At 43.4% G+C, this 22,319-nt stretch overlaps 1 protein-coding gene across 1 annotated transcript in view; it reads left to right on the top strand.

The window, feature by feature from the left end:
• Positions 1-16,293, top strand: part of SDHAF3 (succinate dehydrogenase complex assembly factor 3) — a 41,960-nt gene extending 25,667 nt beyond the window's left edge. The window contains exon 3 of the mRNA XM_040433147.1: positions 15,865-16,293. Coding sequence (XP_040289081.1) covers positions 15,865-16,068 — 204 coding nt within the window. The 3' untranslated portion in view covers positions 16,069-16,293. The remainder of the gene's footprint in view (positions 1-15,864) is intronic.
• The last annotated feature ends 6,026 nt before the right edge of the window (positions 16,294-22,319 follow it).

Genomic DNA, 22,319 nt, shown 5'->3' with positions numbered 1-22,319 from the left:
CTCCTGCAATTTTCATTGTATCCTGACCTTTAAAGCTGAAAATGATAGAAGCAGACCATCTCCTCCGTATGAATGGTATCATTGTGCGTAAGCTGCAAATCCAGAAAATCGCTTCCAATGAGACTGTGCTACGCCAATGCCTGAAACCCGCAATCCTCAGACTGTGCCTTGTATCTTCCTGCTCAGCGCCGGGGGCTCATTAAACAGAAAGACCGCAATTCCTTTTACTTTCTTCCACTATCACTAAGGAAAAGTAAAGACCTAATCTAGTCATCAGTCTCTTACCTGCAAACATCTTAGGCAGGGTTTATGAACATAAAGCTTTAATCAATGTACAGAGCATTATACAGTTAGGTCCATATATATTTGGACAGAGACAACATTTTTCTAATCTCTGTTCTGTACATCACCACAATGGACTCAGATGCAGGTGAGGTTCAGACTTTCAGCTTTAATTCAGTGGGTGGACCAAAATGATTGCATAAAAATGTGAGGAACTAAAGCATTTTTTAAACTCAATCCCTTCATTTCAGGGGCTCAAAAGTAATCGGACAAATTAAATAAAATGTTAATTTCTAATACTTGGCTGAAACCCCTTCGTTGGCAATGACTGCCTGAAGTCTTGACCTCATGGACATCACCAGACGCTGTTTCCTCCTCTTTAATGCTCGGCCCGGCCTTTACTGCAGCGGTTTTCAGTTGCTGTTTGTGGTCCTTTCTGTCTGAAGTTTAGTCTTTAACAAGTAAAATGCTCTATTGGGTTCAGATCTGGAGACTGTCTCGGCCATTCAAGAATATTCCACTTCTTTGCTTTAATAAACTCCCGGGTTGCTTTGGCTTTATGTTTTGGGTCATTGTCCATCTGTATTATGAAATCCGTTTGGCTGGATTTGAGCACTCAGTATGTCTCTGAAATCCCCAGAATTCATCTGGCGTCTTCTGTCCTGTGTCACCTCATCAATAAACACTAGGGCCCCCGGGGCCACTGGCAGCCATGCATGCCCGAGCCATCACACTGCCTCCGCCGTGTTCTACAGATGATGTGGTATGCTTTGGATCATGATCTGTACCATGCCTTCCCTATACTTGGCTTCATCTGTCCAAAGAATGTTCTTCCAGAAGTGTGCTGGTTTTTTAAGATGTTGTTTTTTTTTTTTTTAGCAAAGTCCAATCTAGACTTCTTATTCTTGAGGCACCGTGCAGTGAACCCTCTGTATTTACTTTCATGCCATCTACTCTTTATGGTAGATTTGGATATTGATACGCCTATATCCTGGAGAGTGTTGTCCACTTGGTTGGCTGTTGTGAAGGTGCTTCTCTTCACCATGGTAATTATTCTGCCAGCATCCACCACTGTTGTCTTCCGTGGACGTCCAGGTCTTTTTGCATTGTTGAGGTCACCAGTGCTTTCTCTTTCTCTGGATGTACCAAACTGTAGATTTTGCCGCTCCTAATAGTGTAGCATTTTCTCGGATGGGTTTTTTCTGTTTTTGCAGATGAAGTAGGGCTTGTTTCACCTGCACGGAGAGCTCCTTTGACCGCATGTTTACTTCTCAGCAAAATCTTCAAAATGCAAGCACCACACCTCAAATCAACTCCAGGCCTTTTATGTGCTTAATTGAGATTGAAATAATGAAGGAATTGTCCACACCTGCCCATAAAACAGCCTTTGAGTCAATTGTCCAATTATTTTTGGTCCCTTCAAAAACAGGGTGCCACATGTAAAGGAGCTGAAACTCCTGAACCCTTCATCCAATTTTAATGTGGATACCCTTAAATGAAAGCTAAAAGTCTGGACTTTATGTCTATTATATAACTATAACTTGAATATGTTTTAGTAAACGGGTAAAAAAACTAAATTTGTGTCAGTGTCCAAATATATATGGACCTAACTGTACATAATCCTTATCCAGCTGTCACGGATGCTGTTGCAGATAGCTGGAACTTATGAATAAATGTCCGACTGGCTTGATCCCAAACTAAGGAGCATATAGGTGAGCCCTATAAAACCCTAAGAGCTCTCCCTGACTGCTATGCCCATGCAAGGGTCTCAATGGTAGACTATTGCATGCCCACATACCTAAGACTGTGCGACACCTGAAAACCCTATAATAGTGAGGGGACACGACCACCGGCTCCCTGCACTTAATACGGACGGAGTCAGGGTCACCTAGAATCAAGCCAGCAAGGAAACACAATAACATTAAAAGACTTATCTGAGTAAACAGCAGCAGCAGCCTCCAGCAGTGAACACTTCATCCAGGAAGTAGTATAAACCGCAAAGTGAGGCAGTATGGGAGGTAATATAAAGGGAGACAATTAGTCTAAATAGGTGACACCTGGGAGAAGGAAAGGAGATGACAAAGTGAAACCAAAACAATGAACATCATGCAAGAGGTAGAGAAGGACGTCTGCCAGACCTTCTCACAGAACTGGTGGTGACACCAGCACAGTGAAGCAGTTATTGTCTGCATCCCCAAAAAAATTTCTATCTAGGGTAGTGAATATATTATCTTCTGCATCCCTGGTGATCTAGCACAGTAAAGGGTTGATTTCGAAAGCACTTCTGGCCTAGGGCATTGAAGAAGTTAATGTCAGTATCCATAGTGGTGTAGAGCAGCAAATAGCTTAATATCAGTATCCTTGGTGGTCTAGGGCAATGAAGATGTAAATATCAGTAACCCTGGTGGTCTAGAGAAGTGAATGGGTTCATTTTTAAGATTCCTAGTGGTCTAGGACAGGGAAGAGGTTAATGTTAATATCCTTAGTGGTCCAGAACACTGAAAAGATTAATCGCAGTATCCCTGGTGTTCTAGAGCAGTGAGGAGGTTAATATCTGTATCCCTGGTGGTCTAGAGCGCTGAAGAGCTTAATGTCAGTATCTGTGTTGTTCTATATCGGTGAATAGGTTTATGTCTGTATCCCTGGTGGTCTAGAGCAGTGATAAGATTAATATTGGCATCTCTGGGGGGTCTAGGGAAATTAATGAGTTAAATTCAAGATTCCTAGTGGTCTAAGATGATTTAAAGGAACAGGATTGCCTGGTTTATTATCAATTTATAGTTTATTATCAATATAAGATCACCTGGGGGGGGGGGGGGGTGCAACTCCTGGCATCCCTACCGCTCAGCCTTCTCTTCATTGTTTACCTGTTCGCCGTCTCAACCGCAGTGGTGAGCAGGTGTAATTACTGCTCAGCCACCCCATTCACTTCAGTGGGATAGCTCTTTCCTATTCACCTGAATGGGACGGCTTAGTTATAATTACACCTACTCACCACTGTGGTTGTGAGGTCAAGTAGGTAAACCATGAAAAAAAGACAGGGCTCGTAGGAGCACGGCCTTCTCTTCAAACAGCTGATCGCCAGGAGTCGGCCCCTCAGCCGATCTGATAGTGATGATCTATCCTGAGGATAGGTCATATACAGTATATATTTAAAAAAAATTAACAACCCCTTTAAATATCCCTAGTGGTCTGGAGCAATGGTCCCCAACCACCGGTCCGCGGCCCTGGATGATTGTTTGCCGGGCCGGGGCAATACAGATGAGGATAGATGCTAGGCGCATCACACTCAACTTCGGGTGGCAGAACAGGAAGGAAGGAGAGCGCTCCTTTCTTCCAACTGTGATGCTGGCCACCCACTGCCACCATTGAAAAGCCTGACAAAGGGGTTGTGAGGGAGGGATTGGTGAGGATGTCACCGCCCCACCAACGGAAATAAACATGACGGCTCGGGGGAAGGTCGGCATCCGGGGGCAGAGTTGTTCCAGCTAGTATTGAAGGGAGGGATGGAGCGGGAGAATGACCTTGGAGTGCATTTCCTCTTCCTGTCATTTGCACCTTGAAAATATCACAGAGACAGACATCAGCAGAGACCCTTATAGCAGAGACCCTTGTAGCAGAGCCCAGTGCAGCAGAACCCAGTGCAGCAGAGACCCTTGCAGCATAGCCTAGTGTGGCAGAGCCCAGTGCAGCAGAGCAGCAGAGGCCCTTGCGGCAGAGCCCAGTGACCACTAGACCCTAGTCAGTTTTGTGCAGCCAATTCAGGTATAGTTACAATGTCAGCCTGAAATAAAGGCAGGCAGATATCAATGTAATAGTAAGGCCTATTTCACACTACTGGCATAGTTCCTGCATGCCGTTCTAGCAGAGATCAGGTTCCGGTATTGCCAGATGTTACCAGAATGTCTTCTGGTCCCATGGACTATAATAGAGTCTGGCAGAGTTGTTATGTGCGTGAATCAGTCAGCGCCGACCAACACCCCCCCTAACCCTCCACCCCCACCTGGTCCCTGGGAAAATTGTCTTGCCTGAAACTGGTCCTTGGTGCAAAAAAGGTTGGGGACCACTGGTCTAAAGGAGAGAAGTGGTTAATCTCAGTATCCCTGGTGTTCTAGAGCAGTGAAGAGTTTTATTTCAGTAGCTGGTAGTCAACGACAGTAAAGGGGTTAAGATTTCTAATGTTTTAGGACAGTGAATTGTTTTATGTCAGTATCCCTTGTGGTCTAGGACAGTAAAGAGGATAATTTAAAGATCTGTAATGGTCTAGATCCGGCATCCTCAAACTGCGGCCCTCCAGCTGTTGTAAAACTACAACTCCCACAATGCCCTGCTGTAGTCTGATACCTGTAGGCTGTTCGGGCATGCTGGGAGTTGTAGTTTTGCAACATCTGGAGGGCCACAGTTTGAGGATGCCTGGTCTAGAGGAGTGAAGAGATTAAACTCAGTATCTCCGATTTTCTTTTTTTTTTTTGAGCACTGAAGAGTTTAATTTCAGCATCTGGTAGTCTAGGACAGTAAAGAGGTTAATGCCAGTATCTGTGGTGGTTTAGGACAGTGAAGGTGTTAATTTCAAGATCCCTTGGGTTGAGGACAGTAAAGAAGGTAATGTCAGTATCTCTGGTGGTCTAGGAAAGCGAAGGGGTTGGCAGTGAAAGTTTAATTTCAGTGTCCACTGTAAAGTAAAAAGCATATTTACTTCCAAATGGTTTTTAATTTGTAAAAGTGGTGAAACATAAAAAAAAAAAACTGCAAGTTTGGTATTGCCAAAATCGTAATGACCCACCGAATAAAGTTACCTTGTCATTATTACCACACAGCGCACTCCGTAAAAATGAAATCCGAAAAACAATGACAGAATTTCTTTTTTTAGATTTTAATTTTTTTTCTTCCATTCCACTCTTCAACTAATTTTTGGCAAGTTTCTCAGCACTTTGTACGATCCATTAAGTGGCGCCATTGGAAACAAAACTTGTCCCGCAAAATAACCGAGCTGTCCTACGACTGTGTCGAAGGAAAATTCAAAAAAGCTATGGCTCTAGGAGGAAAAACCAAAAAAAAAAAACTGGCTGCGTCAGGAAGTGGCTAAAGAGTTAATTTTTTTTTTTCTTTTTTCTTTTGGTATGGTGCCAAAGAAGATGAAATGTCATTATTGATTCTGATAAATTGTATTATCCAATTAGATAGGAACAGCCATTAGGATTAAAAGCATTTAAGAGGAAAACAATACTACACCTCTGTCTGGGCCGTGTTTGTGCCGTCGCCTCGCAGCGATGATGAAGCGACTTAATTATGCTGAGAATTATTACGGAGGATGGGCATACGGGCCGCTTCCAGGAGACTCGTGTGACTTCTTTCCCGACATATTTTCTCTTCGTGCAGTCATAGCATTACCCGACTGCAGGGCTTCTGTCTGCCGTTCCACTGCCCCAGCCGGCGCAAAATAAGCTGTTCCCGAAAATGTAGTGTAAAAGAACATAAGGTAAATGACCCTCGGGGGGGAGCACTTGTTTAATTCCAAATGAATCAGATTGGAAATTGGAACGTAATCTAAGCGAGCTCCCATTTTATCTGGAGCCGTAACTCTTTTTCTTTGGGTTTCGGCACAGTAGTCGCTGCAGTTGTCAGTAGTTTGTTATGGGACATGCAGAGCGGGCCTCTTCTGGCTGGAATCCATGCCCCCTGCTAATGCAATATTGAATGAACGGCGGAGGGACGCTTCACAAGATTCAGGAAGAAGACTGCTACGTGCCAGCATCCGTAAAACTCTGCTTCCGACAGTGCCTTAAAGGGGTTTGCTACAAATTGGCGTGGTATTAAAAGGCAGGAAGTGCTCAACCCCGTATGCAGTGGTGCATCTATACCGGGGGGGCAGATCCTGCACTTGTGGTCCGCTGCTAATGGCAATCCCCAGCAAAAATGCATACAATGGAGGATGCCTGCAGCGGACCACAAGTACCACAATGGACATCCTACACAGGATAGCAAATGTGTGGATGTGATAAACAGTAAAAAAAATATAACAAAAACATAGACAGGTGCACTCTGCGGTCTTACTAAGCCCTCAAACTGGTGTTAAAATTGAGAGATTAGCCAACATGTCCTACATGAGGACATGTCTGAGCCCGAGCACCGCGCCAAGGTTTCTGAAGTAGCTCGGGACCTAACGCTAAACCTACCTGGGCCGTGTGGGCAATACCAGGAGCCAGATTGTAATTCGCCCACACGGCCCAGGTAGGTTTAGCGTTAGGTCCCGAGCTACTTCAGAAACCTTGGCGCGGTGCTCGGGCTCAGACATGTCCTCATGTAGGACATGTTGGCTATCTCTTAATTTTAACACCAGTTTGAGGGCTTAGTAAGACCGCAGAGTGCACCTGTCTATGTTTTTGTTATATTTTTTTTTAAAGGGGTTTGCCCATCTCGCACTTTGGTGGCATATCAGCAGCATATTATATGCTCAGTGGTTAGCACTGGTACCTTGCAGAGCTGGGGTCCTAGGTTCGAATCCGACCAAGGACATCTGCATGGAGTTTGTATGTTCTCCCCATGTTTGTGAGGGTTTCCTCCGGGTTCTCCAGTTTCCTCCCACACTCAAAAGACATACTGATGGGGAACTTAGATTTTGAGCCCCACTAGAGGCAGTGTGATGCTAATGTCTGTAAAGCGCTGCGGAATAATGTAGTGCTATATAAATGCAGAAAATAAAATAAATATCGCTAAGATCAAGGGCAGTTCTCTATTACCTCAAGGACTTAATAATATATTTTTTTTAAAGGGGTGGCCCATCTCGAACTTTGGGGGTATATCTCTTGGATCAGGTGCTGCCCTCTATTACCTCAAGGGCATTTTTTGAAGGGGTTGGTCCATCTCGAACTTTGGGGGGTATATCGCAAGGATATGCCAACAAAGTCCGATAGGTACGAGTCCCACCTCTGGGACCCACAATTATCTCTAGAATGCGGCCCCCAAAGTGATCAAGGGAATGCCGAAAATGCTGAGAATTCTCATAGAGGTGAACGGAGAGGTGGCCACGCTTGCACAGTACGCTTTTTATTGACTTCTATGAGAGTTCCGTAAATAGCTAAGCGTGCTCACTCGGCTCTGTTCAAAAGTGAAGGGAGAGCGGTGCACCTTTGTTCACTTTGGGGGCCCAGTTCTAGAGATAGGTGTGGGACCAGCACCTATCGGACATTGGTGACATACCACCAAAGTGCGAGATGGGCCAACCCCTTTAAAAAAAAAAAAGCCCTTGAGGTAACAGAGGGAGGTCCCTGATCCAGATCTCTTCATTAGTCAGAGCTAAGGTGCCTTGTCCACTGATTATATCAGGCACCCGTAATGTTCTCCCTATGGTAACATGAACTTACATGCTCAGGGGTTGCGAAACTAAATGAGCCCTTGTAAGGTTGGAGTTAATCGTTAAAGGGGAACCTGCCACATTGAACATGCAGGCAGCAGGTTATAGAGCAGGAGGAGCTGAGCAAATTGATGTATAGGTTTTTGGGAAAAGATTCAGTACAACTTGTCATATATTCATGGAAATTAGTGCTCATTCTAGACTTATAAATCCAGTGGGCGGTGCTAGCAGTGATTGACGGCTTTCCCTGTGACACCGCCCACTGGATGAATAAGCCCAGAATGAGCAGGGATTTCACAGTTGTACTGAATATTTTCCCACAAACCTATATATCAAACTGCTCAGCTTCTCCTGCTCTATAACCTCCTGTACTTCACTTCCAAGGTGACAGGTTCCCTTTAAAAAAAATGGGGTGGTCAACCTCCTAAATACATTTAACACATTTGCAAAGTTCAAATCTCCTTTTGGAATATGAAGCCTCTCCATTTATTCCATAGTTTGCCCATTGAATTCCATATGACCCTCCTGTCACTAGGTCTTGGGGGGTCCTCTTCATTGTTGGGGGAGCTCTGTTGCAAATATGGATTGGACCTACTGGATGGGCCCATTAGGAGTGTCTAATGAAGATAACTCCTGTACATATGAGCTATTAATGGGACATATAGACATTGTAGAGGGGGAGGGTTCCACTTTGGACCACCCTAGCTTGCCAGGTATTGCATGGTTAACCATTCATTTTCCTTCCAGAATCCTTGACCCTTGACTGGTCAAGCAGTAGCCGGTGAAGTCCCAGCAGGTGATTGGCATTCAGCCCTATTACCAGGCTGGCAGAGAGGAGCCGATGGTCTGCCGCATCCAGTACCTCTGGTCTGCCATCCGCTTTCGTTCCGCACACATGACAGGGTGAGCGCTCGTAGGGGGCGACCTGTCATTGATGAATGTGTCTTCCTCCATCGCCTGCACCGCACTCCCGTATGCACTTAGCGGGCCACTGTCATCCTGCTACTAATTGCTTTAATTGCTGCCAGGATGATTGCTTTACCTCTATTGATTTCCTGCTTCTGAGATTTTGGTCTTCACCTCTGGACCGTGAGTGATTAGCAGCCGTACAGGATGACCTTCCTCTTCATATTATTCTGCCCCAGGCTAATTGATAGTTCCAGTACAATGCCGCCTTATCTGCTGGAAATAGTTTTTTTTTTCCTCTTTTGGCATCTGACCAAATTTTGTCTGCTTGCTGTCAGTGAATGGGAGCCTTCATAGTTGTTTCCTGTGGTTACAGATTTGTCCTGGTCATTGCAAAACACAGCTCCGATGACGGTACTGTGCACCTGTGTTTCCATCGTAGGACCAGGGAAAGAACAAAAGAACAGTGAAGGTTCCTATAGAGTGTCAGCAAGCAGAGATCTTGAAAACCATGTGAAATTTATGTATTTTTTTTCCAGGTTTTAGGCTCATAAAGCTTAAAGGGAGTCTGTCAGATCATGTGATTTAGCTGCTTATATCTTGGGATTGCAGCTAGAGATATGGTATTCCAAGCTTTCAGACAATACCAGAATCACAGCATTATATCCATTACATCGGAAGATGAACCTTTTGGAATGATATGGATTTCTGCACAAATTGGTCATAAAATGTGATCTGATCTTCATCTAAGTCACAACAATAGACAATCACAGTCTGCTTAAACTAATAACACACAAAAAATTAATTTAATTTTACATGTTTTTATTGAACACACCATGTAAACATTCACAGTGCAGGTGGAAAAAGTATGTGAACCCCTAGACTAATGACATCTCCAAGAGCTAATTGGAGTGAGGTGTCAGCCAACTGGAGTCCAATCAATGAGATGAGATTGGAGGTGTTGGTTACAGCTGCCCTGCCCTATAAAAAACACACACCAGTTCTGGGTTTGCTTTTCACAAGAAGCATTGCCTGATGTGAATGATGCCTCACACAAAAGAGCTCTCAGAAGACCTACGATTAAGAATTGTTGACTTGCATAAAGCTGGAAAGGGTTATAAAAGTATCTCCAAAAGCCTTGCTGTTCATCAGTCCACGGTAAGACAAATTGTCTATAAATGGAGAAAGTTCAGCACTGCTGCTACTCTCCCTAGGAGTGGCCGTCCTGTAAAGATGACTGCAAGAGCACAGCGCAGACTGCTCAATGAGGTGAAGAAGAATCCTAGAGTGTCAGCTAAAGACTTACAAAAGTCTCTGGCATATGCTAACATCCCTGTTATCGAATCTACGATACATAAAACGCTAAACAAGAATGGATTTCATGGGAGGATACCACAGAGGAAGCCACTGCTGTCCAAAAAAAACTTTGCTGCACATTTACAGTTTGCACAAGAGCACCTGGATGTTCCACAGCAGTACTGGCAAAATATTCTGTGGACAGATGAAGCCAAAGTTGAGTTGTTTGGAAGAAACACACAACACTATGTGTGGAGAAAAAGAGGCACAGCACACCAACATCAAAACCTCATCCCAACTGTGAAGTATGGTGGTGGGGGCATCATGGTTTGGGGCTGCTTTGCTGCGTCAGGGTCTGGACGGATTGGTATCATCGAAGGAAAAATGAATTCCCAAGTTTATTAAGACATTTTGCAGGAGAACTTAAGGCCATCTGTCCACCAGCTGAAGCTCAACAGAAGATGGGTGTTGCAACAAGACAACGGCCCAAAGCATAGAAGTAAATCAACAACAGAATGGCTTAAACAGAAGAAAATACACCTTCTGGAGTGGCCCAGTCAGAGTCCTGACCTCAACCCGATTGAGATGCTGTGACATGACCTCAAGAAAGCGATTCACACCAGACATCCCAAGAATATTGCTGAACTGAAACAGTTCTGTAAAGAGGAATGGTCAAGAATTACTCCTGACCGTTGTGCACGTCTGATCTGCATCTACAGGAAACGTTTGGTTGAAGTTATTGCTGCCAAAGGAGGTTCAACCAGTTATTAAATCCAAGGGTTCACATACTTTTTCCACCTGCACTGTGAATGTTTACATGGTGTGTTCAATATAAACATGGTAACATTTCATTCTTTGTGTGTTATTAGTTTAAGCAGACTGTGATTGTCTATTGTTGTGACTTAGATGAAGTTCAGATCACATTTTATGAACAATTTGTGCAGAAATCCATATCATTCCAAAGGGTTCACATACTTTTTCTTGCAACTGTATAGCTGCTAGAAGTCGAGTGGCAGAGAATACAGTTGGAAGTGAAAGTAAAACCATATTTCACTGATTTCACTCCTGGCTTGATTTCTAACAGCTATATCTTCAGATGTAGAGATATTCTGAGATTCTGATATTGCCTGGAAGCTTGGAATACCAGCTTACAAACAAGACCAGGCCCCTATCTCTAGCTGCTACCAGTCCCAAGATATAAGCAGCTAAATCAACCTTCCCCTTTTCTTAAAGGGGTATTCCGGATGTTAGAAGTTATCCCCTTTACACATGATAGGGGATAACTATTAGATCGGTGGGGGTCCTACTGCTGGGACCCCCAATGATCACGAGAACGAAGCTCCTGTACCCCTTGCAAATTTTTCCATTGCATTATACGCTGCTTGTTTCCATGGTTACGACCACCCTGCAATCCTTCAGCACTGGTCATGCTTGCACACTATAAGAAAAAGTGCCAGCCTTTCTAGTGGCTGAGACCGCGGGAGCTCACATTGGCTGGTGTTTTTTCCTATAGTGTGCAAGCGTGACCACCGGTACTGGATTGCAGGGTGGTCATAACTAGGGATGAGCGAATCGACTTCGGATGAAACATCCGAAGTCGATTCGCAAAAGCGAGCGCTCCGTACAGTATTAGAATGTATTGGCTCCGATGAGCTGAAGTTATGACTTCGCATAATAAATTCAAAAATTGATTTATACTGTAAAAAAAAAAATCCCGAACTCTGGTTCGGTTCCAAGTGGTACCTTTTGTTTTTTTTACAATATAAATCAATTTCTGAAGTTATTATGCGAAGTCTCGCGAGACTTCGCGAAGTAATAACTTCGTCTCTTCGGAGCCAATACATTCTAACACTGTACGGAGCGCTTGCTCCGTACAGTATTGAAACAAATTTTATGCGTATCGACTTTGGAAGTTTCATCCGAAGTCGATTCACTCATGCGTAGTCATAACCATGGAAACGAGCAGTGTATAATGTGATGGAAAAATCCAGCCCTGTTGTAATAATTAGAGGGAACCTGTACTAGGCTTCCAGGCTGATTATTAGTATATTCCATTTCAGGCCAGCAGGTGGCAGCACTGAACTGGGATATAGTGATTTCTGTACAGAATAATGGAGCAAATTCCATTATTCTGTACAAGTTGCAATCTGATGATTGCAAGTTGGGGTCTACTTAGGGACCTAACAAAAAGTAAAAAAAAATAAAAGTAAAAAAAAGTGTTGAAAAATATATATATAAAAATTCAACTAAAAAAAAAAAGTTTAAATGCCCTTTTTTTTCCCATCACTTTATCTCCCCCAAAAATTTTATAAAGAGATTATTTTGATTATATTGATTAAATGGTCATGCACACCCCAAAATGGTATTATCAAAAACTACAGATCGTCCCGCAAAAAATTAGTGCCAACACATCTTCATAGACATAACTCTAACAAAGTTATGGGGGTCAGAATATGGCGATGAAAAGAAAAAAATATATTTTTTCAAAAGTTTTACTTTTTTTCTTTCAGTATTAAAAAAGAAAGAAAAACGATACATATGTTGTATCGCTGGATACGTACTGACCTGGGGAATGAGGATCACAAGTTTTAAAAAAAAAGTTGGCGGAATTGCGCTTTTTTTTCCCCAATTTCACCCCATTAGGAATATTTATTTTTTCCCGCTTCGCACTACATCCTATGCAATATTAAATAGTGGCAAGTACAGTTATAGTTAGAAAGTACAATATACGGCTATGAGATTAGAAAAATAAAATAAGTAATGGCCCTAGGAAAGCAGGGAAAACGCAAAAAGGGAAAATCGCCGCATCCGGAAAGGGTTAAAATGGTTTTCCAAGACTTTAATACTGATGACCTAGCCTCCGGATAGCTCTTCAGTATCTGATCGGTGGAGGTCCTACTCACAGCGCCCCCAGCTGTTTGAGAAGGAACAGGCGCTCGCAATAGCGTGGTGGCCTTCTCACACCTTTCCTCAGGCCATGTGACATCATATTCATTGGTCACATGGCCTGGGCGCATATCAGCCCCATTGCAGCGAATGAGCTGCAATACCAAGCGCAACCGCTATACGGCGCTGTCCTTGGTAATCTGAGAGAAGGCCACAGCGCTAGTGCAAGCGCTGATCGATGGGGGTACTGGTTGTCGGACCCCCACCGATCAGATACTGATGATCTATTCAAAGGATAAAATCCCAGAAAACCCCTTTAATCACTTGAATATTTAGAGTCATAAATAGTGTTGAGCGAACTTGTGTTTTAAGTTCGGCGTCTAAAGTTCGGCGTCGGGTTATCGAAGAATCGCGTTATGGATTCTAAATTCCGTTATGGTCCGTGGTAGCGGAATCCATAACGCAATTCTTCGATAACCCGAACTTTAGATGCCGAACTTAAAACACAAGTTCGCTCAACACTAGTCATAAACTATCTCCGAGAAAATGAAACATTAAGTTTTAGTTCAGCTTCTCCGCCTGTTAGAGAAAATTCCATTAAACTTGATTCTGTTCATGTGTCAGACTCCTGCGTATCCGTCCTAGAAGTTCTGGCGCACCGCAGCGATCCCTGGCCGTCTCCTCCGCGTTGCATTGTGCTCCGATATTCTGCTGATCATAAAATCCCGGAGACATGATAACACATTGTGCCGTCAGAGCCGTATGTGGCAGCCGGAGCAGAGGCTTCCTAACTGATGCCCTTTGTCTGACATTATAATGCTGCCACTGACGAGGTAGACAATGATTACAGGCGCGCTCATCATGCAGGGTTTTTTTTTTTTGCATCGGCCCATCCGGTAAGGGGTCTGAACTCCGGGGAATGGATTTGTGTCTCGGAATAAAATGTCAGTGTTTGAGAGAAAATCAAAACGCAACATTAAATTACACACGAGTTCTTTGCGTGCGGCGCCCGGAGAAATCGTTGCATCAGCAGAGCAGAATCTTGCTGTGATGAAACCATGGTAACGCGTCACGACACGAAGAGATGAGGGTTTGAGGTTGGAACGTCTGGGATGACAGCGGAGTCAACTTTTTGTCACATAAATTGTGCTCATTATTTCCTGCGAGTTGTAAACTGTGTCCTGGAGATGATCATAATAATAAATGTTTCAGCAGAAGAAGATAAAAAAATATTACGCCTCAGGTCTGTAAAAGGGATGTGCAAAATGTTCTTCAGGAGTGACAGTCCCTTTAAATATTTGTCTAGTACAGGATAATGCAGGTCAGTTCTTAAAGGGAGCCTGTCAGCAGGTGGCTGGTAGGGCTTACAGACACAAGTCAGTACCTTTCTTAGGGCAATCCGTTGCTGAGAATACATTTTGTTTTGATATGCAATTGAGACGCTCAGTGCACCAAGGGCGGGCCCGAGCTCCTTGGTGCACTGAAGGGCCACCTTTCCTAGGTTGATACGGCTCTCGTCTGCCCCTGAAATCTCGCTCCAGCACCATACAGCTTCTTGCTCCAGTGCCGGGACGAACTGTACTGTGCATGCGTTTTAATTCTGGCACATGCGCAAGATAATGAGGTTACATAGGAGCCGTATTCAACCGCCTTTTCCCGTCAGTCAGCATGGGGAAGGAGTTTACTCTGCAGAGGGATGGCACTTCATTGCACCGAGGGGCCCAGGCCCCCAGCTAATTTGAAACCACATTTTTTTGCAATTACGTCTACAATTATCTAATATATATGTTGTCTTTCCTTTCCTTACCATTATCAAGATTGCTGCTTGCTGTCAGTGAATGAGAACACTTCAGAAGAAGTAAACCTGTCCATGGCTGGTCCAAGTGGACACAGTTGTATCCAGTCCACACAAAGCTCTGTGAGATACATCAGCAGCAGCTGCAGAGATTTCTCTTCTAGTTTGATACAATGTATCAGTCTCACAGAGCATTGTGTAGACCGGATACAATTGTGTCCACTAAATATAAATAATGCTGCCATGACCAGTTATTACTACTGTTTTTTTTTCATCTGGCCCAGGCCAACACGAAGGCTCCTTCCAGCTGTGACCACTCATCATGGCAGCCAATGTGCCCTTGGCCCGCGTCAAGGCGCCACCAATCATCTGACATATGGGCAAAACACTTGTTTATCGGGCATCTAAATTTACATATGCAAAGTAAATGGAAGACGATCGATCGTCATAACGATCATTCCTCCACTTTTCACTTGCATCGAGCCATGTGATCGACTTTTATGTTGTTGATCAGGCCCGGCATCGGCTCATGTAAGATGAACCTATGTCCCCATGGACTCTGGGTATGTGTGCTTTTTTTAACCTATTGAATATTAGACCAGTTGATCAGACCTGTCCGATGGCCTAACGTGTGTATTTCTACATTCCTGGCTTCTGAAGACTGGAGGGAGCATTCAACTTTTTGGCATACTGTATGTCTAGGTTACTTGCGTCTGAGCTGTGGTTACTCTTTTCCCCGGCCATAGGGCTTCAGGGACAAGACTCCATATCAAAACCTTGTACCCGGCCAGCTACAGCAGATTGCTAGAACATGCTTAGGCCTCTTGCACACGACCGTATGCCCTCCGAGACATACGGTTCGTGAGCGGGCCATGTGTCCCGGAGCGGCATACATCGTGCGCACGGGAGCACACAGCATCATAGATTACAATGATGCTGTGCACGTCGGGCCGCCTGCGGGGCTATTGTCACGCACTTATAAGATCATATGAGTGCGAGACAATAGCCCCTTGGGCGGCCCGACGTGCACAGCATCATTGTAATCTATGATGCTGTGTACTCCCGTGCGCGCGATCAATGCCGCTCCGGGACATATGGCCCGCTCAAGGACCGTATGTCTCAGAGGGCAAGAGGCCTTATACTAAATCGTAAAGGCATATAGGTAAAAGCAAGATGAGATGTTTTGGTAAGAAACATGCATTAAAATAATATATTTTTTTTTTTTGGCGTGGTCGGCAGGATTTAAACCTGCGTTGGGAAAAGTCTTCGTGTTGTTTTTTCCCACTAGAATTTTTCAAATTTTTCACAATATTTTGTGACATGGCCTCTTTTTTGTATTCTCCAGGACTATGCAGCGATGCTATGGGAGCAAGCCAAACAAGGAATCGAGCATTCAGAGGCCAAAAGACACTACGGCGCTCCTCTGACAGAAAATAAGCTGGACTACTTCAACGAGGAGCAGATCGGACAACTACATGAACTTATGCGAGAAACCACAAAACCTAAAATGCAGTTTGATGTAGTTGAAGATGACGGGCAGAAACGATAGGAATTCTATGTCGAGGATTCACCGGACACATGTTATCTTTATAATATCATTATGAGGTTTGCTCTTCTCAATACTTGGAGACAACGATAATAAAGTGTAACTTAGCCTACAGATTATTAACACCTTCAGGACCCTGCCATTTTTCACCTTCAGGACCAGGCCATTTATTGCAAATCTGACACGTGTCATTTTATGCGGTGATAACTTTAAAACGCTTTTACTTATCCAGGCCATTCTGAGATTGTTTTCTCATCACATATTGTACTTCATGACACTGGTAAATTTGAGTCTAAATATTTTATTTTTATTTATAAAAAAAATAAAAATACCAGATTTACCAAAAATTTGGAAAAATTACCAATTTTCTAAATTTCCATTTCTCTGCTTTTAAAACAGATAGTGATACCTCCTAAAATAGTTATTACTTTACATTTCCCATATGTCTACTTCATGTTTGGATCATTTTGTAAATGACATTTTCTTTTTTTGGGACGTTAAAAGGCTTAGGGTACTTTCACACTAGCGTTATTCTTTTCCGGTATTGAAATCCGGTAAAGGGTCTCAATACCTGAAAAAATCTGTTTTGTTCCCATGCATTCTGAATGGAAAGCAATCCGTTCAGTATGCATCAGGATGTCTTCCGTTCTATCCCTTGTACGGTATTTGACCGGACAAAAACCCGGAACACTACCGCACTTGCCGGATCAGGCATTAATTTCCATTGAAATGTATTAATCTCGGATCCAGTATCAAGTGTTCCATAAATTGGCGGATCCTAGCTTTGAAATTTTTTTATACCGGATCCGTTATTCCGGATATTGCCAGAAAGAGGGATCCAGTATTTCAATGCATAAGTCGGATTCTTCTAGTGTGAAAGTACCCTTAGAAGTTTAGAAGCAAATCTTAAAATTTTTAAAACTTCCAAAACCTAATTTTTAAGGACCGGTTCAGGTCTGAATTCACTTTGTGGGGCTTACATAATAATTGGCCCCATTTTAGAAACTACACCCCTCAAGGTATTCAAAACAAACTTTGTTAACCCTTTAGGTGTTGCACAAGAATTAAAAGAAAATGGAGATGAAATTTCAGAATTTCACTTTTTTGGCAGATTTTCCATTTTAATCAATTTTTTTCCAGTAACAAAGCAAGGGTTATGTCACGAACCAGCGGGTGTGAACCCACTGTGCCACTTGTCCTACCTCCTCTAAGGGCGTTGTCTAAGTGAACCCTTCTATCTTCACAGTACCCCTGATGGTGGGGATAGACTTTTCCGAGGGGAACACCAGTTCGATACCTCTTGAGGAGGATTGGCAGCACAAGGCAGCTGGTCCAGGCTGACCAGGAGGTACCTGAGAAAGGTACCAGAGGTACAGGCGTTGTCAGCAGGCTGAGTCGTAACCAGGAGCAACAGTGCAGGACCAAAGGATGAGGCAGAGGCGAAGTCAGGCATGCAATAGGTCAGGGCACAGGTACAGGTCAGGCAATCTAGATCAGCAACATGAGAGTCAAGGCAAGCAGGAAGGGATCAAACAGGTAGCAGAGTCCAGCTATACAAGCTGATATCAGGATCCTTAGCAGGACACAAGGACCTTGACACTGAGGAATCTGGGAAAGGGGCTGAGCCACTTATATATGTGCAGGAGAGCTAGGATTGGTCAGCGAGGTCACATGACCTAACCCATAAAGCACAGGAAGTGACGCGAGCTGGCCCTTAAGGAAGTGCTGCAGGAAACAAGCAGCAAGCATACTGTGGCCAGGGCTGAAAGGAAACTGTGGAGCGGATCCCAGAAAAACAGTACCTACACAGACAGAGCCCAGGACTGCAGCGGTGAACAGGAAGCACTGGCCGCAGATCACCGCTGAACACGGCGCCCGGGACCGCGGCGGTAAGCAGGGGAACAGCGGCGCACAGCAACCGCTGTTACAGGTTAACAGCCAAACAAAACTCAATATTTATTACCCTGATTTTGTAGTTTACAGAAACACTCCATATGTGGTCGTAAACTGCTGTACGGGCACACAGCAGGGCGCAGAAGGAAAGGAACGCCATATGGATTTTGGAGGGCAGATTTCACTGGGATAATTTTAAGCTGCCATGGCACATTTGAACACCCCCTGATGCACCCCTAGAGTAGAAACTTCAAAAGAGTGACCCCATTTTGGAAACTACAGGATAAGGTGGCAGTTTTGTTGGTACTATTTTAGGTTACATATGATTTTTGGTTGCTCTATAAATAAAAAAGCTGAAGAAAAAGCGTCACTCACCGAATGTTCAGAAATCGCAGCTTTATTGTCGGTTAAAACACAGCAGATGCGGGTCACTAATGCAGAAATGTAAGGCAACAGCCGTTTCACGCTAGATAGCACTTTGTCAAGCGCACTGTGACGTAGTGGAGGAGCTGCATAAATACCTGCCTCCCCTCAACACGTCAGAGCTAGACAGGTGAATCAATCATGCATATGGATCACCTCTGTGAATAAATACAACATTAAAATCATAAAAGTCAAACAAAGACAGCAAGGTCATTTCTATCATTGAAACCTAATGCTCCCATGGCATCGGTTTTAATAATCGATTCGGCTTCTCTTGCAGTAGGATACGCTTCCTGTCTCCACCTCGCGCAGGTAAATTAACTATTTCAATACCTGCACATTTCAACACCTCTTTATCCCCTTGATGTACCTCATTAATGTGTTCTATGAGGCTTATAGCACCAATGCCTGTTGCAATCGATCTCTTATGTTCTCTAAAGCGCACATATAGAGCACTGTGGGTTTTGCCAATATAATATCTCTCACAGGGACAATAAATCGCATATACCACATAGGTTGTTTTGCAATTAATGAATTGTCAAACTATATGTGTTATTCCTCCCATCTGCATATATGTGCCTACGCGCTTCGAGTTACACATTGAGCAGTGTCCACATTTGAAATTTCCCATGGGACGCCATTTATCAAGCCAAGTCTTTCTGGTATCAGGGAGATTCGTGTTGGTAACTAGGTCACCTATAGTTTTAGCACGTTTAAAACTCACAATAGGTTTATTTTTGGTTCTGTCACTCAGTTGATCATCTCTCTGCAGCATATGCCAGTTGCTTAGGATTGCATTTTTTATGGTCTGGGCCATAGGAGAATATTCAAATGTGAACACCGCTCTAGCGGTATCTGGGGGATTATTGCTTTGTTGCGCTTTCTTTTTCTTTACGTACAAATTACTGTTTGGTCTACGTGCATATGCTCTATTGTATGCCTGAACAATGATGGCAGATAGATAACCGCGCTGCACAAATCTCATCTTTAGATCTTTGCTCTGCTGCTCAAATTCCTCATCGTTTTTAACTATTCTAGCAAGTCGCACAAATTGACCAAAGGGAACTGCTACTGTTACATGGGGAGAAAGAAAGCTGTTGTAGTGTAAAAGAGAGTTAGTTGAAGTAGGTTTCCTGTATACAGTTGTGTCTATTTTATCATTTATAACTCTGACTTGTACATCTAGAAATTCGATAGTCTGGTCTGCTATTTTACTGGTAAAGCTCATATTCATGTTATTGGTATTGAGGTATTTTTGGTTACTCTATATTACACTTTTTGTGAGGTAAGGTAACAAAAAATAGCTGTTTTGGCACCGTTTTTATTTTTTGTTTTTTACAGTGTTCATCTGACAGGTGAAAGCGTTTTTGAAAAAAAATATTTTTTAGTGTCTCCATATTCTGAAAGCCATAGTTTTTTTAGTTTTTGGACGACTGTCTTATGTAGGGTCTCATTTTTTTCGGTATGAGATAACGATTTGATTGGGTGCATATGACTTTTTGATCGCTTGGTATTACACTTTTTGTGATATAAGGTGACAAAAAAATTGCTTTTTTGACACCGTTTTTATATATATTTTTTATGGTGTTCACCTGAGGGGTTAGGTCATGTGATAGTTTTACACAGCAGGTTGTTACGGACGAGGCAATACCTAAGTGTCTCCATATTCTGAGTGCCATAGCTTTTTAATTTTTGAGACAATTGTCTTAGGTAGGGTCTAATTTTTTGCGGGATGAGATGACGGTTTGATTGGTACTATTTTGGGGTGCGTATGACTTTTTAATCGCTTGGTATTACACTTTTTGTGATGTAAGGTAACAAAAAATTGCTTTTTTGACACCGTTTTTTTTTTGTTTTTTTTTACGCTGTTCATATGATGGGTTAGGTCGTGTGATATTTTAATAGACCTGGTTGTTACAGACACGGCGATACCTAATATGTCAACTTTTTTTTATTTATTTAAGTTTTACACAATAAATGCCTTTTTGAAACAAAAAAAATCATGTTTTAGTGTCTTCATATTCTGAGAGCCATATATATATTTTTTTCCCAATTGTTTTATGTAGGGGTTCATTTTTTGAGGGATGAGGTGACGGTTTGTTTGGTACTATTTTGGGGGGCATACGCCTTTTTGATCGCTTGGTGTTGCACTTTTTGTGATGTAAGGTGACAAAAAAATGGTTGTTTTAGCACAGTTTTTATTTTATTTTTTCTACTGCGTTCAGGTGAGGGGGTGGATCATGTGATATTTTTATAGAGCCGGTCGTTATGGACGCAGCAATACCCAATATGTCTGCTTTTTCTTTTTTTTCAATTTTTTTTTCACAATTTTATGTGTTTTATTTTGGGATTTTTTTTTTTAAACTTTATTTTTTTTATTATGAAAAACAAATTATTATTTTTTTTTAACTTTTTTTTTTTGTCCCACTATGGGACTTCAACTTCTGGGGTCTGATCCCCTCTGCAATGCATTACAATACAACCTGTATTGTAATGCATTGGCTGTCAGCTTTTATGCCTAAGGGCTGGATGCCTAAGGGCTGGATCTCACAGGCTTCCATAGGAGGCAAACCCCAATGCCTATGGAAGGCATCGGGCTTGCCTTCTCTGCCATCGGGTCCCTGCCACTGCAGCGCGGGAACCTGATGGAGATGCTGAGGGCACCCGTACCCTCCGCAAACCCTTTGCATGTCGCTGTCAGCTTTGACACTGGCATACAAGGGATTAATACGCCGGCATCGGTGTCTTTACCAATGCAGCAGGGGCCCGGCTGTCAATGACTGCCGGGTCCGTGCCACTGATCGAGCGGGCGCAGCTCCTCCACCCGCCCGATCAGCCCGCCATACATGTACGTCCCTGGCCCTTAAGTCATGTCCACCTGTGACATACATGTTAAAGGTGAACACACAGAACCTGATGGACATCATCATAAAAAGATTGCTTTGTTTCGCAAACATCTGGCTTCATTGCAATGAATGGGACATTCCAACTACTGTCTCAGAGATCCAGATGTCTCCAAGTCTGAAGGAGAGCACTCAGTAGCATGCCAGAAGAGGTGAACCAGTCTTTTAAACACTCAGTTATGTAAATCTGGAGAACTAATTTAAAGGGTTATTCCCATCTTCAGTTTTCATACTTACCTTCGTCCAGCGCGACGTTCATTTCCTGGATTCGGCTGGGCTTGATTGACGTCTTCTCCCGGCCGGGCCGCGCAATGTCCTGAACGCGCACGCCGCCGTGCATGCGCCATGGTGACTTATTCCTGGCCTGTATAGTACAAAGCCGGCGTGCGCGTTCGCGGCTCTGTACTATACTGGCCAGGAAGAAGTCATCGCTGCCCATGCGCGGCGGTTTGGGCGTTCAGGACATGGCGCGGTCCGGCTAGGAGAGAATCATCAAGCTTCTGCGCAAGCGCGGCCCGGCAGGATTCAACATTACATGCAAAGCGAGATATTTCAAGCCTTTATTTGTAATAAATTGGATGATTATGGCTTACAGCTTATGAAACCCCAAAGTCACAATCTCAGAAAATTTTTATATTGTGAAAAGGTCCAATAATATAGGCTCAAAGTGTCACACTCTAGTCAGCTAATTAATCCATACAAACTGAGCAAAGGGTTCCTGAGCCTTTACATTGTCTCTCAGTCTGGTTCCGTAGAAAATAACAATCATGGGACAGACTGCTGACCAGACAGTTGTGCAGAAAACCATCATTGACACCTCAATAAGGAGGGAAAGCCTTTAAAAGGTAATTGTAAAAGAAGTTGGATGTTCCCAAAGATCTGTATCAAAGCACATTGATAGAAAGTTATGTGGAAGGGACAAGTGTGGAAGACAAAAGGTGCACAAGCAGCAGGGATGACCGCAGCCTGGAGAGGAAAAGGCCATTCAAAAGTGTTGGGGACTTTCACAAGGAGTGGACTGAGGCTGGAGTTAAT

This window comes from Bufo bufo, chromosome 5 (genome assembly GCF_905171765.1).
Source record: "Bufo bufo chromosome 5, aBufBuf1.1, whole genome shotgun sequence".
Taxonomy (NCBI): domain Eukaryota; kingdom Metazoa; phylum Chordata; class Amphibia; order Anura; family Bufonidae; genus Bufo; species Bufo bufo.
This window is presented reverse-complemented; position numbering and strand designations above follow the sequence as displayed.